We start from the raw sequence: 14,185 nt of genomic DNA, 5'->3' as shown, positions 1-14,185 counted from the left end.
ACTTACGATTACAATTCAGGACAAAGTTTGCCTCTTATCCGATCGTTTTCATACTTTGCCATATTGCTCATTTTGGTCATCAATATAATTCTAGCTTAATTGTAATATTGACCCAATAAATCGGTATCCTTCCCCTCAGTTTATCGCAAATTCTTGTTATTAGCATCTCGAGTTTGTTAAATCTTATAAATGCTAAATACATATGTACATATAGGGCTGCCACATTTATTGATATCCAAACCGGGAAAGTTTAATTGCTCCAGCCCACCATCATGTACCATCCGAAATCGTATTTGTTAATTTGCTTGTATGAATCTTTTTTACATTTTACAAAAAATTTGGGCGCTGTGGCCTTTTAATCTGATGAAATAAATATAAAATAAAACAAGAATTAAAGAAGGCACAAATATTACAAGAATGATAAAAACCGTTGTAAAAAGAGTAAATTTAACAAATTACATTTAAGATCCTTTCTTTTATAAAGTAATATTTATTTTCTTTTTTTCCGGTTTATTTAGTTATTATTATTTTAATATTAGATGAAATTAATTATATGTTGCCAAAGAAGATAAGAGAAAAACGTTGATTTTTTCAATCTCGCTTTTTTAACCATGGATGTGGATCCACGAGAGATTGAGATTCATTAATTTTTTTGTAGTTTTGTAACTGCGGGGGCCTGTATTTCTGAACAATGAGAGGTTAATAAGCAGTTATCTAAATCCAGAATATTTAACTGTCCCGAAAGGTCATTTCGGGACACCGGGATCAGAGGCGTGAAACCGGGACATCCTGGAAAACCGGGACATCCTGGAAAACCGGGACATTAGCAGCCCTACCTACATAATGTATTACTGACAAATTTTCTGTGTATCAATTTTTGTTTTGACTATCCATAGATGTCTCTATTTGTATTATATTTTATTCTATGTCGTGTTATGTTTTAAAAATGTGTCGCCTTAGGGTCATTCCTTTCATGGTACATATTACGTATGTATGTATGTAAAAATAAAAGTGTACACATATTCTCAAAAGATATTTAATTATGTCACGGGATTCTTTTTACATTACCATAGCATATGTGTGAACGATTAGTGTTGTTAATAATTATTGTTAGGACCAAACATGAATCGGTTGCTAAGTTTGAACACGTTGACGACGAATCAACTACATACAATATATGAAAGAACAAGATCGCTTTCTCATCAATTGAATATTAATAAATCGTTATTGAATGTTTTTAATAACTATTCCGTTTTTAATTGTCCACAGACTTCGCCAAGAGTTGAATGGCGGCGCCTGGTGTCCCAAAGCCTCGATCCAATTCGACGTAAAGGAGTTCTTGGAAGTGGACCTGAGGAGGAATCACCTGATCACCTGGACAGGAACCCAGGGCCGTTTCGGCAACGGCCAAGGAGTCGAATACACCGAACAATTCACCATCGAATTCTGGAGGGACGTACTTGACAGATGGGTCTCGTACAAGAACGGCATAGGAGACAAGGTACGACAAACTTCTACATTTCATACGGATATATGTACATATGTATGTAGATATAAAGCAATGATACCATTCCTGGTCTAGGACACTTTCCTTGAATCTCTTTCCCGGTCTTCATTAAAATGTTAATGATAGAATCTATTTTAAAACTTTTACTAAAGGTCATTTTGACCATCAAAGCTACTCGGTTAAATTTCTAAAGCAATTGCAATCAGTGGGAATGAGATAATAAAACGTACACAATATCAATGTTTTGGAGATCACCAAATTTTGGAGGAGTTCACCAAATCGTGAAGGAGATTTGGAGGAGTTCACCAAATCATTTTGGAGGAGAGTAAAGGATCAGACAGACAAAATGGTACAGCATGGCATGCCTAGATAGACACCAGCTGTGAATGGGCGTGCCTTATATCATTGTTAATTTGTACGATCTTATTATTTCGACAAGTTTCTCCTGCATTTCTTCAAATAGGTGAATCACCGTTAGCGATCACTATCAAAACTATGCCAATACAAGGAAAATATGTCATCTAAAACGTTCCAGGGATTATGGCCTGGCATACATCATGCTTTTTTTTAACTATTAAACAAAATTATATGCCACGTACGACTCTGCGAGTCTGCGCCCTAAGTAAAATATAATTTAAAGACATTACAAAGCAATCAACTGCAAGTTGATTGCTTTGTCCGTGCAAGCGGACGACGCGGTGAACCATACCATAACAATCCACTACCACTACCACTACCTCAAATAGAGTCGATTCCAGTTTCTGAGCTTCGCTAATCGAAGTGAAAAACATGGACAACGATTTGAATTTATTGTTATTGAATTGTTGATGTTTTTAAATTGTAGGCAAAAATTTTTAGGGGACTAACCTAGCCTAGAAAAGTGAGATTTAGAATATATCGTTGCTTTGGGTACAAAAAAAAATCGAATTTAAATCTAGCTTTGAAGATGTTTTCATTGAAATTATAGCCTCATTCATAACGCAAATTTGCATGAAATTATGAGATAAATATATTAAACAACGTAGCCATTAGCAAGGTTATCCTGTTCCCGCATTCATGTATACGTAACAATACGTAACAATAAGTAGGAGGTGTGAAATCGATTTACGATGTAATGCTGTGACAGTTATGGCACCAGATGTTCTACATTCATTATTCGGTGAAAGGGGATTCCCCTGTAAGCCTGGCGAGGAAGAAGGAGAGAAGGTTCGATACAATCGACGCTAATTGCTTGTTTGAAATCGGAACGGAAAAAGTTTTTCCGACAACAACTCGGGAACAAGTTGTTATCGCTTTTCTCGCGAAGACGTCTCAATTTCCCAATCGGCACAATCGCCCGAATCTGATTCGACGTAAGAAGTTTATGTATCACTTATTAAAGATCTATCATCATATACATGCGTACATACATATAATGGAAATGTATTGCAACAAAAACACACTAAATCAATTTGTAATGAGTAACGGTATTTCGGCTCGGAAGTCAACACAAATATTTTGAAAATTATAATAATTATTTTCACTATAGCTAGGTATAGTACATAGGTGTATAGGTAGTTTAGAAATTACGCCGAAGAGTTAAAGATTTGGTATTTGAAATGTTTTTTTGAATGAAACTTTTATTAAAAATATTTCAATCGGCTATTTATTTTATTTATTTATAATTTGGACCATTGTAGCATTACAGGAATTCCTAATGCGCCACAATGGTCAAAAATATAACAGAAAAGAAACAAAATACATAATAACTAAAGAAATTAGACATACATATGTATATACATATGTAATATATGTATGTATATACACAAACAACACATTTAATACAATCATAAAAATAAGCTATGTATATAATAGCGGATAATAATAATAATTACAGTAGTCAAGGAAATGTGTTCGTTGGTACGACATTGAAGAGACGTTAAATGTGTTCGCCGCCTGCGTTTTTTCGACAAATGGGAACAGGAACGGGAACGGAAAAAAAATCGGCCGAAAACGGGAACGGGAAAAACGGAAAGGAAACGGGAACGGGAATTGCGTGCGTTATTGTGGCATTGCAACGCATCAACTAGTATGTGATATAAAATACGCCTTCGTAACATACAATAAATACGCATAATATCTCCTCTGTTATATTATTATAATCATAGTCAAATTTAAGGGTACGCTATTTAAATCTTAGTATCTGTGTAAAGTTTGGAATAGACCACCTTATATGTACTATTTTTTTGATTTTTTGAAATAATACTGTAATGAAAATTTGATTGTTTATTTACAGACCCTGCCTGGAAATTCCAACACGTACCTGGTGGTGAGGCAACAGCTGCAGTTGCCGTTCGTCGCGTCAAAAGTGCGCTTCATCCCATACTCGGTCCACACCCGCACCGTTTGCATGAGGGTCGAGTTGTTCGGATGCGTCTGGGAACGTTAGTGGCGCCCCCTGTCGACGACGGACAACCCCAAAACGACCGAACTTTACCTATTAATTGTAAACGGTCGCTTTCGGGTTGGACGTGTGATGCAGCGGTGGTTTATTTCGTTTCGTTTATACGTTTGGCCCACAACGACGCATATTTGCGTCGTCGGTCTTTTACGTTACCTATTTTTTTTGGTTGATTTATTTATTTTTTTGTTTGATTTGATTGCGCATTTTTATTTATTTATTTATCAAAGCGAGTGATTTTATTATTTTTTTATATTATAATATTAAAAGAATTTAAAAAATATATTTTCTTCCACAAATATCCGAAAAATTTGGCATCCTTGGCATCCTTCATATAAATTTGTATATATTTACATTCGCAATGTCTAAACTGATTCAGTGTGAATTAAAAAAAAAACTCGTTTCATTTTTAATGGAATGAACATTTGTACAACTTGAACCAATTGAAGTATTATACAAATTTATTTATAAAAAATATAACCAAAAATTATTCATAAATGTGTACTTACATATAGTAAATGTATACATGAGAAGTTTGATATATTTTCAAAGACACACATAGTATCAAATTGTATCATAAGATCTAAATCAATTATTAATTTTAATAAAAAAAATCATTTAAAATTTTAAAAATTGAAAAGTTGAAAAATAAAACAGAGACTGGCAAATTTCGACATCCAAATCCTAACCAATGTGTACATTCCTGAAATTTATGTTGTGCATTTGCGAATTTTTGCGCGCAGTATTTAGCCCACACAACACGTCACCCGCTACTCTAACAAGAACACCGTGATTGACACACCACTATGTCTCATGTCTCATGTCTCATGTCGCTGCCGATGGAGTGAAAATGAATGGAAAAAATAAAATATATGAATGTCCATGCCGCTTTGTCTGTTACGAGGCAGCTCTGGTTTACGTTTGTGCCCCGTGCGGGGTGGCAGCTGATTCGCGCTTCTTGTCCTCAGATAGCACCGTCAGATACGAGGGTCCCGAGGGTGAGATGAGGGATGAAGTCAACCTGACTGACGTCAGCTATGACGGTGTCATCCGAGAGGGCTACATGTACGGAGGACTGGGACAGCTGGTCGACAGGATGTACGGACACGACGACTACGAGACACACGACTCAACCTCAGGTGATGGCACTTTCCTCTTTATATTACACTGCCTATCCAAAATTCTTCGATATACCAATCGACCTTCCATTAGATTATATGTACATTGTCAAAGTAGACCTTTTTTTGTAAGATTTTTTATTATTATTTCATATGTATATGCCATAGTGCTATGACAGGTCACCCTAAATCCAAACACATTATACAATGTAGGTAGGTACATACCTACATACTATAGATATTTTATTTCAAACCGAAAGATTTTCATAAATAGAGATCGGCGACGAGTTGCCGCCATAAAATAGCAATAGACCTCTCCATTGTCCGAGAAAGCAGGAGAGAAAAAAAAAGGTTGATAACAGAAATTGACAATAGTGAACCATTTTTACTTTATCTATGTACATACGTAGTAACAATAGATGAAGTTTTGTGATCATGCGAAAATTCGAAATCGAGATTTTAACTGATTCGAACTCAGAATCGATTTCATGATCTAGAAAAAATGTGTGTGTGTGTGTCTGTGTACTTTGAGGATTTTTTGAACACCGTTAGTCCTATCGCACTGAAACTTAGTATAATATCGGTTACTGAATTTTTTTTCAAATTTTTTATTTGACCGGAAAGGTACCTCCCTTTAGAGGTGTCCTCTTTTTTTAAGTTTTTGAACTCAATTATCTCCCAAACCGCTAACTGAATCGGAATAAATTTTTTTACATGTAATAGAAATAATAATTATTGTAACCTTATATTTTTTAAATATTTTTATCTGAACCGCAAGTAGTACTATTACTTTTAGTAGAATCGAGGATTTTTATGTTTTTCTCAGAAACCTTTCTGTTTATTGAACTGAAATTTCATATCTAAAAGTTAAAGCTTAATAATATTAAAGTTATGTATAAAATTTGGTAAGCGTCCGTCAACCGGAAGTGACAGTTTACTCTTGTTCGATTTTTCTATCACAGATTTTTTTCGACCCCTTAAACATATTTGCTCTTTACGAAAAAATTCAAGTATAATTCTTGTATCAATGTTATGAAAATAAAAAAAAATCACAAAATTTAATAAACTGGAAGTGGGATTTTTTACTCTTAGAAAGTTCAAAAGTGTTGACGCCACTACTCTGTCCACACGCCAGAACGTATCAATCTGAAAATTTACATTTGTATTCTTTATGTACTTACTTAGAGCTGATAAGATTTTGGTCATAATTCATAAACCGGATGTAGTATTTTTTTTTTTAAATAATATTTCATTATTTTGACCTTTTAAATTATTTAATCATCTTGATATTTATTATGTATAATACTGATAGTAACTTTAAGTAATAAAAAAAAATTGAACAAAATCCGACAACCGGAAGTAGAACTTTTGTCTTGTGCAAGTTTCCATACATTTGCACTTAATTTGTATCAAAAATGCTCTCATAACCAGTATTTGTGAACTTGTATGTATGTTTAATTATTGAATTTTGTTTTGTGACTTTCTTATTTTCCTCAAATACATAGGCTGGTCACATCCGATTTTTTTTTATATATTATTGTAATGATTTTCTCCAAAATAAGACTCTTCAAGTAGCATGGGTAGCGTGAATTTATCCTTCCCCCCCTTCGTCAGCCCTGACGGCATCATACAAACAATCATCAAGTAAAACTCTGCACATTTGTCATTATCCAACACTCTAGATAACACAAAGAGAATTGTGGAGAATTGGGGGAGGGGGGGAAGCTGCATCAAGCGCAAAACCTATCCCGGGGGATGTTTTCTTTGACAATCAAACGCATTTCGCGGCGAATAATAATGATCACGGCAAATCAGCCAGATGGGCTCGGCCATAAATTTGCCCAGGCATTGTGGATAACGGCAGAAGAGCTCGAAGGCTTCCTTCCACAAAGCGCATCCCCATCGTCTGCATTGCATCCATTGAACTGCATGGTGGCTCACAATGGACCGCGGCGCACGTAACGACCCCTCACCCGCAATACTCAGACACGATCTGCTATTTGCATCCACACAGGTGGGTGAAAATATGTATAGGCAGTCGGTTGTTAAGGGTGGGTGGGTCGCTTGCTACGCCCGCTGTGTCGCTATGTATTTTTCAAAAGCGAATTTTTCCTTCTTTTCATTCGAGACGTGTACGACACGAAGGTAAGTGTGTTTGTGTCAGGGGTGTATAAGCTTTTTCAATGCAATGATCTGGCAATACGCTATAGTGTAGCTCACTGCTTGGGGTATTTTTTCACTAGTTGAGGTGTCGTGGGTTTCCATCTCGGACAAAAGAGGAAGAATTATTCAATTTTTTGTCCAACTTCCAAATCGAAAATCTGTCTGCTGACGTTGTTTGCTGGTATTATCTAGTGATATTTTTATTTATTTATTTATAACAATTTTACCATAGTGACACTGCAGAGTAGTTTCAAGTAGTCACTGTGACAAAAAAAAAAGAAATTATATGAAAATAAAATAAAACAATAAAAAAATCTAGAATAAATATAAAACAAATACAATAATAGAACACGTTACTATTTCAAATTAAACAATGCCCCAACCAGATCAGCATATTTTAGATTGAACAAAGCTTGTTGAGGAGCTTGATGCCTCTGGCAACAGGCGACGAAACCATCATATGTAATTGCCGAGACTCAAAAATCTAAACTAACATTTTCACTTTTCATTCTTTCCGCTCTAAAGGCTAATTAGAAACTATTGGGGATGAAAACTTTTTCTACTTTGCAAATCATACTTGTATTCGTCATTAATCATATAGTATTCGTCCGCTAAGTTTAGAATCTGCCTATAGTATGTACTATATTTATTTATTAAGAAAGCTTTTAAAAATCAATCTTTTTCAAAAACTCCCAGATAAATAGTAAATATACGTATGTATATGTATGTACATAGTAAACTAAGTAAAAATAAATTAATTTATGTGATAATAACTCGAGAAGTATACATTTCATAGAATAAATTTTCCAATTGGAAAGTTGGAAATATAGAGGCAGTACTATCAAAACAATATTCTTGAAGTGTTATGGAACAAAATTTAGCAATATTTTGTGTCGATATTTTATATCTAGGTATTGCAAATAATATTAAGCTTAAATGAGTTGATAGTGAATGAGAGGGAAAAAGTAATTGTTATAACTGTTTGACTTGTGAGTTGCAAAGGGGCAGTAAAAAGCCGCGTTTGGATAAGTCGCTGTCATCGCTTCGATCTGACATAAGATGCCAATGTAATTTTCAATGATTTCGTTAAATGATTAAACTCCTCGAGCTTAATTTCAGAGACATTAGCTTACTTTAATGTTAGCTAACCCCGTATGTCGGTAAAATATCAAAGGGACCTAAATAATGGAAGTGGTTCAAAGTCAGATCAAAATTTTTTGACGGGCAGGAATTTTATGAAACTAATAATAATAAGTTAATATATAAAATCGTCAATATGATATACTTAGTGGTTTAGAAAAATACATGTGTGAAGTTTGATTTTCAAATCTGATTAGAACTTAATGTTCATATTTATATAGGTACTTAAAATAAATAAAAAGGATTTCCAAAAAAATTTGTCCAATATATCGTGACGAAAATAATGACGACAGTTAGAAAGATTAATCATTGATCGAAATTAATTGATTAAATATCATAATTCCATATAAAATACAGACTAATTTTAATGGGAAAATAAGTGAATTTCAATATATATTAGAACATGTATATAAAAGCATGTAATATAATAAAAAGTTAATATGAGATAGTATTCAAAAAGTAACTATTATAACTGTTAACTGTGAGTTGCGTAAGTATGGTAGAAAGGTGAGTTTAGACAGCTAGCTGTCATCACGTCGATCAGACAGTTTATTCCAATGTAATTTTTAATGATTTCGTTAATGGTTAAATTATTCTAGTAAAACGCCAGAGACTACTTTAAAGAGAGCTTACCCCCCGGAAGTGTGGAAGTGATATAAAAACCAAGTGGTATTAAAACATATCTGCAATCATAAGTTCGTATTTTGTACGACTTATAATATCAAAAATAAGTCCAGAATGCAAACATTGATTTACAGATCATAACTATACAATTAAATTCATATTTTGTTACGCGTCTAAAAAGTGCATTATTCGATTCAAACTTATATAAATTAACACGATTCAGATTGCAGTTTGAACATCTCTTGTATGCTACATGCATACGTACGTACATATGTATATGCACGTGTGTATATAATATTTATATATTTTTCCGAAGGCGGTATATTCGTCGGGCTTCCTTCCCTTCACCTGGCCAATTTTGAAATTTCACAATGCAAATATGTATTCTTATCCGTATCGAGCATTTCTAAGATGCAATGAATCGTGATGCACTTCATATGCATTTAATATACATACATCGACTATTTATTGCTCGAGTTAACATTCGAGTAGAATTCTTTGTCACGGAACAATTTAATACAGATGGCATTTGAACAACGTTATGGGCTACGTATGGTCCTAAACTTGTATTATATTATATATATTATGTGTATGCAATAAGTATTATATTTTGACAATGAATATTATATTTCAATAAATATCATCGCAGATTGAAGTAGGCTTTGTTTAAATGCTACGTAGGTTTAAGTTTTAGGTCTTTAATCATTATTTTCACAATTTTATTGTGTATGAATTTAGTTTGTAAACACCATTGGAATTAATAATGTAATAGTTTCGTTTACATGTTATATTAGGATGAATACTGAACTTCGGAAATCAATCGGAAACTTCCACAGAACAAATATTATTTTATTATTTTGTGAAAAGTATGAAGTCGTTCTCCTTTATTTTGCAAAAACTTTATTTTGTTATGTTATACCCACGTACGTGACTTTAATGTCCAATTATAAGTATATTTTAATCTTGATTGGATGTGAACAAATAATTTATAGATATTTACTTTGTCCTGCGAGGCTATGTCGGCGCGGCATTGTTAGCGCGAAATTATTGTGCGCGGCTTTATCGGGATGCCGTTTATTTAACCCTTCTATTTTAAAAACGCTACGCTGAAAAAAAATATATATATATAACTATCACCTTCGTTTTATATTATTTATTGAACGATTGTCATTTGTTGGACGATTTTCATTAAATTTTAATTATACACCAAGTCCTGATAGAATTTAATCTATGCACCATAGACTCGCTTAAAGGGTTAATCAATGTGAAAACAAATAAGAAAATTTAATTTTGAATCCCCACGTGTAGCTTTCCTCGTCTCGAGGCGTGCATATTATATCATTTTCGGGTGGTTTTGGACGGGTGGGAGGGGTGAGAATAGAATGGGGCGATGAGGGGAAGTGGGATGAAAACGTACCGGGGATTTGTTTTGATTTTCGTATGGGACCGAAATAAAAACATAACTGTTCCCGGTAAAGTTTTTAATTGAGTTGTCGCAAACAAAAATATTGGGCATATAAACTCCCTCTTGAATTTCAATGAATACGCACTTTCGTATGATACGCGAACGGTCCAAATCCCGGCGTGCGGGCAAAATTGAGCAAAATTGAATCGGGACGCCGAGGAGAGGGGAGGACGTCGAAATAAGGGAATGAATATCGGGACCAGGGCAAATATCCAGGGCTCATTTAAGATTCCCTGATGACGTCGTTATTTTCTCATCAAACTCGGGATATGTTCGTTGATCCGACGCCGAAACAATACGGATGCGTATAATTTCGCGTGTTTAGATTTATATTATACGCGAATGGATCATAATATAACACATAATACGTACGTTAAAATATATTTATTTATTTTTTTATCATTTTTTCGAATACAATTGGAAGACGAATGAATTTCAAAGCAAGATTGTTTCGTAATTAAACCATGTTTTGAATTACTATTATATAGTATTAGATATTATAGTCAAACCGATCTAGCATTCAACCTCTCGACTCGTGATGGCCAGTTACATTTCGTTTCAGTTTCGCGTTGCATTTTGGTCAATAAATAAAACATTGTTTGTGCGTATAGCAGTTGGTAGAATTTGACATTTATTTTTTGGTATTAGTTTTGAGTTCGTGTTTCGCATTTTGAAATATTTACATTAATTAAATTTTAATATATAAAAATTAAGTTGTTGATATTATTTATTTATTTATGGTATAATAATATATTTTCTATTATTAAAAATCTATATGTTTTAGAAGATAAAAGTAATTGTCAACGTCATGTTATGGACAGCAAAACTTACAGTAATATTATTAAAGATCTTGCATTGAATTATATTGTTATAATAATATATAGTTAAATAAAAAATAATAAAAAAAATATATATAAATATGTATATATATATATATATATATATATATATATATATATATATATATATATATATATATATATATATATATATATATATATATATATATATATATATATTATTTATTACGTCCTTACAATGTAGCAACACAATGCACGAATGCGACAGCATGCTTGGATCTTTTTGGTTCTTGCTTAAGTCTCACTCTACATCGGATTGGCTCTAGACATTGATTCTTCCAGTCAACTTACGAGCCAATTTTTGTAAATGATATGTATATTCTATCAAAATTTTAGTTTATCTTTAAAAAATATCATTTAATCTTTAGCGAGTGATAATAACTACATATAATATTAAACATATGTTAAAAATGGCATCTAAATATTTAGATGGTTACTATATAAATTGATCAACATTAAATACTTGTTTTATAATGTGTGAATGTGTCTTATTTTCCAATAGTCAATTTAATTTTTTTTTGCAGGTACACGCTGGATCGGATGGAGTAATGACACTCTGGGAGGACCACTTGAGATCATATTTGAATTTGACAACATCAAGGAATTCATCAGCTTGAATGTTCACATCAACAACATGAAATCGAAAGGGGTTCAGGTATGTTGCAAGTTCATTTATTTCTTATTATATACATATGTATGTATTTAATTATTAGTCAAATTTATTCATAATAAAAACCCAAGATTGACAGGTTTTCCATTCTCTCAGACAGCATATTTACTTGTTTTTTTTTTTACTACTACATATGTATGTACATAGCAATCTGAATTATACCAGTCGTTAAACTTAAGGTTGTGATACATATTTTAGAAAATGCAATATGTATGTATATTCTATAGATACAACCGATGACTTTTTTTTGTTTATATTATAACTTAAGCCTTATTAATGTTGAAATCCAAAGGAATATGGATTTCTCGAAATACGAAATATTGATAGAGCCGTGCGAAGTAAAAGTAGCGCCCGGGGCAAAAGCTTGAATTTGGCGCCTCCTCCCACCCTCTCCCTCAAAAATCATGTTTAAACTTTTTTCATATACATTATGCAAAAAAATCCAATTTTTGTTGATTATATACATATGTTATATTGTCGAGAAAAAGACCCCAAAAAAAAAAATCAAAGAATGTAAATCCTTTGACGGTTTATTAAAAAACATTCAAAGACCGGAACAATATCCTTGCATTTATTATTTTACTGAAAATTTTGAGAATTCAATTCATTAAAAAATGCATTCAATTTTGATGATTTTGTTGCCTTCAGGTATATAAATTTATAGATTATAATATTTTGAAATAATATTCAAATAGTGGTGACAAATATAGGTATATATGTAGTTGGCAAGATGGCTTTGCCAATTTTGATGTGGAAAAGCTTCAATAATCAAATCAGATAAATTGGCAAACTATGATAGGAAACGATTGAATTTGAAGTCACAAATATAAAAGTCTGACTAGCAGTATTACAGAAATACGTATGAATAAATTATTTTCAATCGAGGTCAACCCAGGGCTTGAACCCGGAAACCTCTCGGTGGTTAACATTAACACAACCACCGAGCTATATATAATTTATCAATGAGATTTGTAATTATAAAACTGGTTCATTTAGAACGAAAATTAATTAGTACATAAAAGGAAAAAAAACGGGAAATGGACTATTTACCACAAGGTAATCTCGCACACGACAATCACGGATACGGAATATCTGGCAATTGAATTCTTGTTAGTGTGATAGTTCGTGGGTGTCTCTTGGTTGGTGGTATTTTCAAGTTCCAGATATTCTGTGTTCGAGATTTTAATGACGTGTGCGAGATTGCCATGTGCGAAATAGTCACCAAACCAAAAAAAAAACTGTAATATTTCAATTAAATACCTACGCATTATTGCATTTAAATATATTAAATGTATTATAATTATCTTTTTTTGTGTTGTAAGCATATTTTTTTCGGTATTGTTATTTAAATTAAGAACATCGAAAGTTAAATAAAAAACACATGTAGTTTATTTAAATTTTGAGCTAAAATTATTTTATACATACATAATTTTAGAAAAACCCCATATCAAATATGATATTTCATATTAGCATTATTCATTATTATTTTTTATATGATTTTATCAAAAATTGTGCTTCTTTTTACTAACCTCTTATACGTTTCACATGGTTTTCGTTTAAGAAGTCATTTTTTATTAATGCATATGTATGTATAATTCATTTTTTTTGTTGTTTCAGATATACGAAAAGGTTCACGTTTACTTCTCTCTGAACGGTCAGGAGTTTCAGGAGACACCTGTAATATCGAAACCCGTCGAAGACACGATTTCCGAATTAGCCAAGAACGTATCCATTCTCCTGGAACACAAAGTAGCTAGATTTATCAAATTACAATTTCACTTCGCGTCCCAGTGGATTTTGATGAGCGAGATCGCCTTCGACACCAGTAAGCGTCCGATACAATTTATTTGTGTTATTCTTGTATTATTGCTTCGTTAATTTTGTTTATTCAATATTCGGTCGTAGATTTGTAATATTAATGTAAAATGTGTATAATATAATGCTAGCTCGCACGCATTACATTATCGCCAACTCGCATTCATCTTGATTATATCGCTTAATCCGCTCCCGAGAGTTTTCCCTTTGTTAATTTAATTAATTAAATTAAAATCTCGTTACTGTGTACTCACCTAGTTATGCCTATGTGATGTATTAATATACAAATATATACATAAATGTTTATTTATGTGTATAAATGTATAAGCAGTACGCAAAATGTTATGTACGTAACACAATATTAGATTCTAATGTTTTTAAGC

The 14,185-nt window shown here is 32.6% G+C and overlaps 1 protein-coding gene across 1 annotated transcript in view; it reads left to right on the top strand.

Moving 5' to 3' along the window:
* The window catches only part of LOC143922317 (discoidin domain-containing receptor 2-like), a 189,405-nt gene that overhangs the window by 96,380 nt on the left and 78,840 nt on the right, over positions 1–14,185 (top strand). Inside the window, exons 3-7 of the mRNA XM_077445543.1 lie at positions 1,270–1,501; positions 3,783–3,930; positions 4,916–5,086; positions 11,842–11,972; positions 13,605–13,818. Of these exons, the coding sequence (XP_077301669.1) occupies positions 1,270–1,501; positions 3,783–3,930; positions 4,916–5,086; positions 11,842–11,972; positions 13,605–13,818 (896 nt within the window). The remainder of the gene's footprint in view (positions 1–1,269; positions 1,502–3,782; positions 3,931–4,915; positions 5,087–11,841; positions 11,973–13,604; positions 13,819–14,185) is intronic.

This window comes from Arctopsyche grandis, chromosome 2, assembly GCF_051622035.1.
Source record: "Arctopsyche grandis isolate Sample6627 chromosome 2, ASM5162203v2, whole genome shotgun sequence".
Taxonomy (NCBI): Eukaryota; Metazoa; Arthropoda; class Insecta; order Trichoptera; family Hydropsychidae; genus Arctopsyche; species Arctopsyche grandis.
Note: the sequence above shows the minus strand (reverse complement) of the source record. Positions and strands in the feature narration are given on the sequence as shown.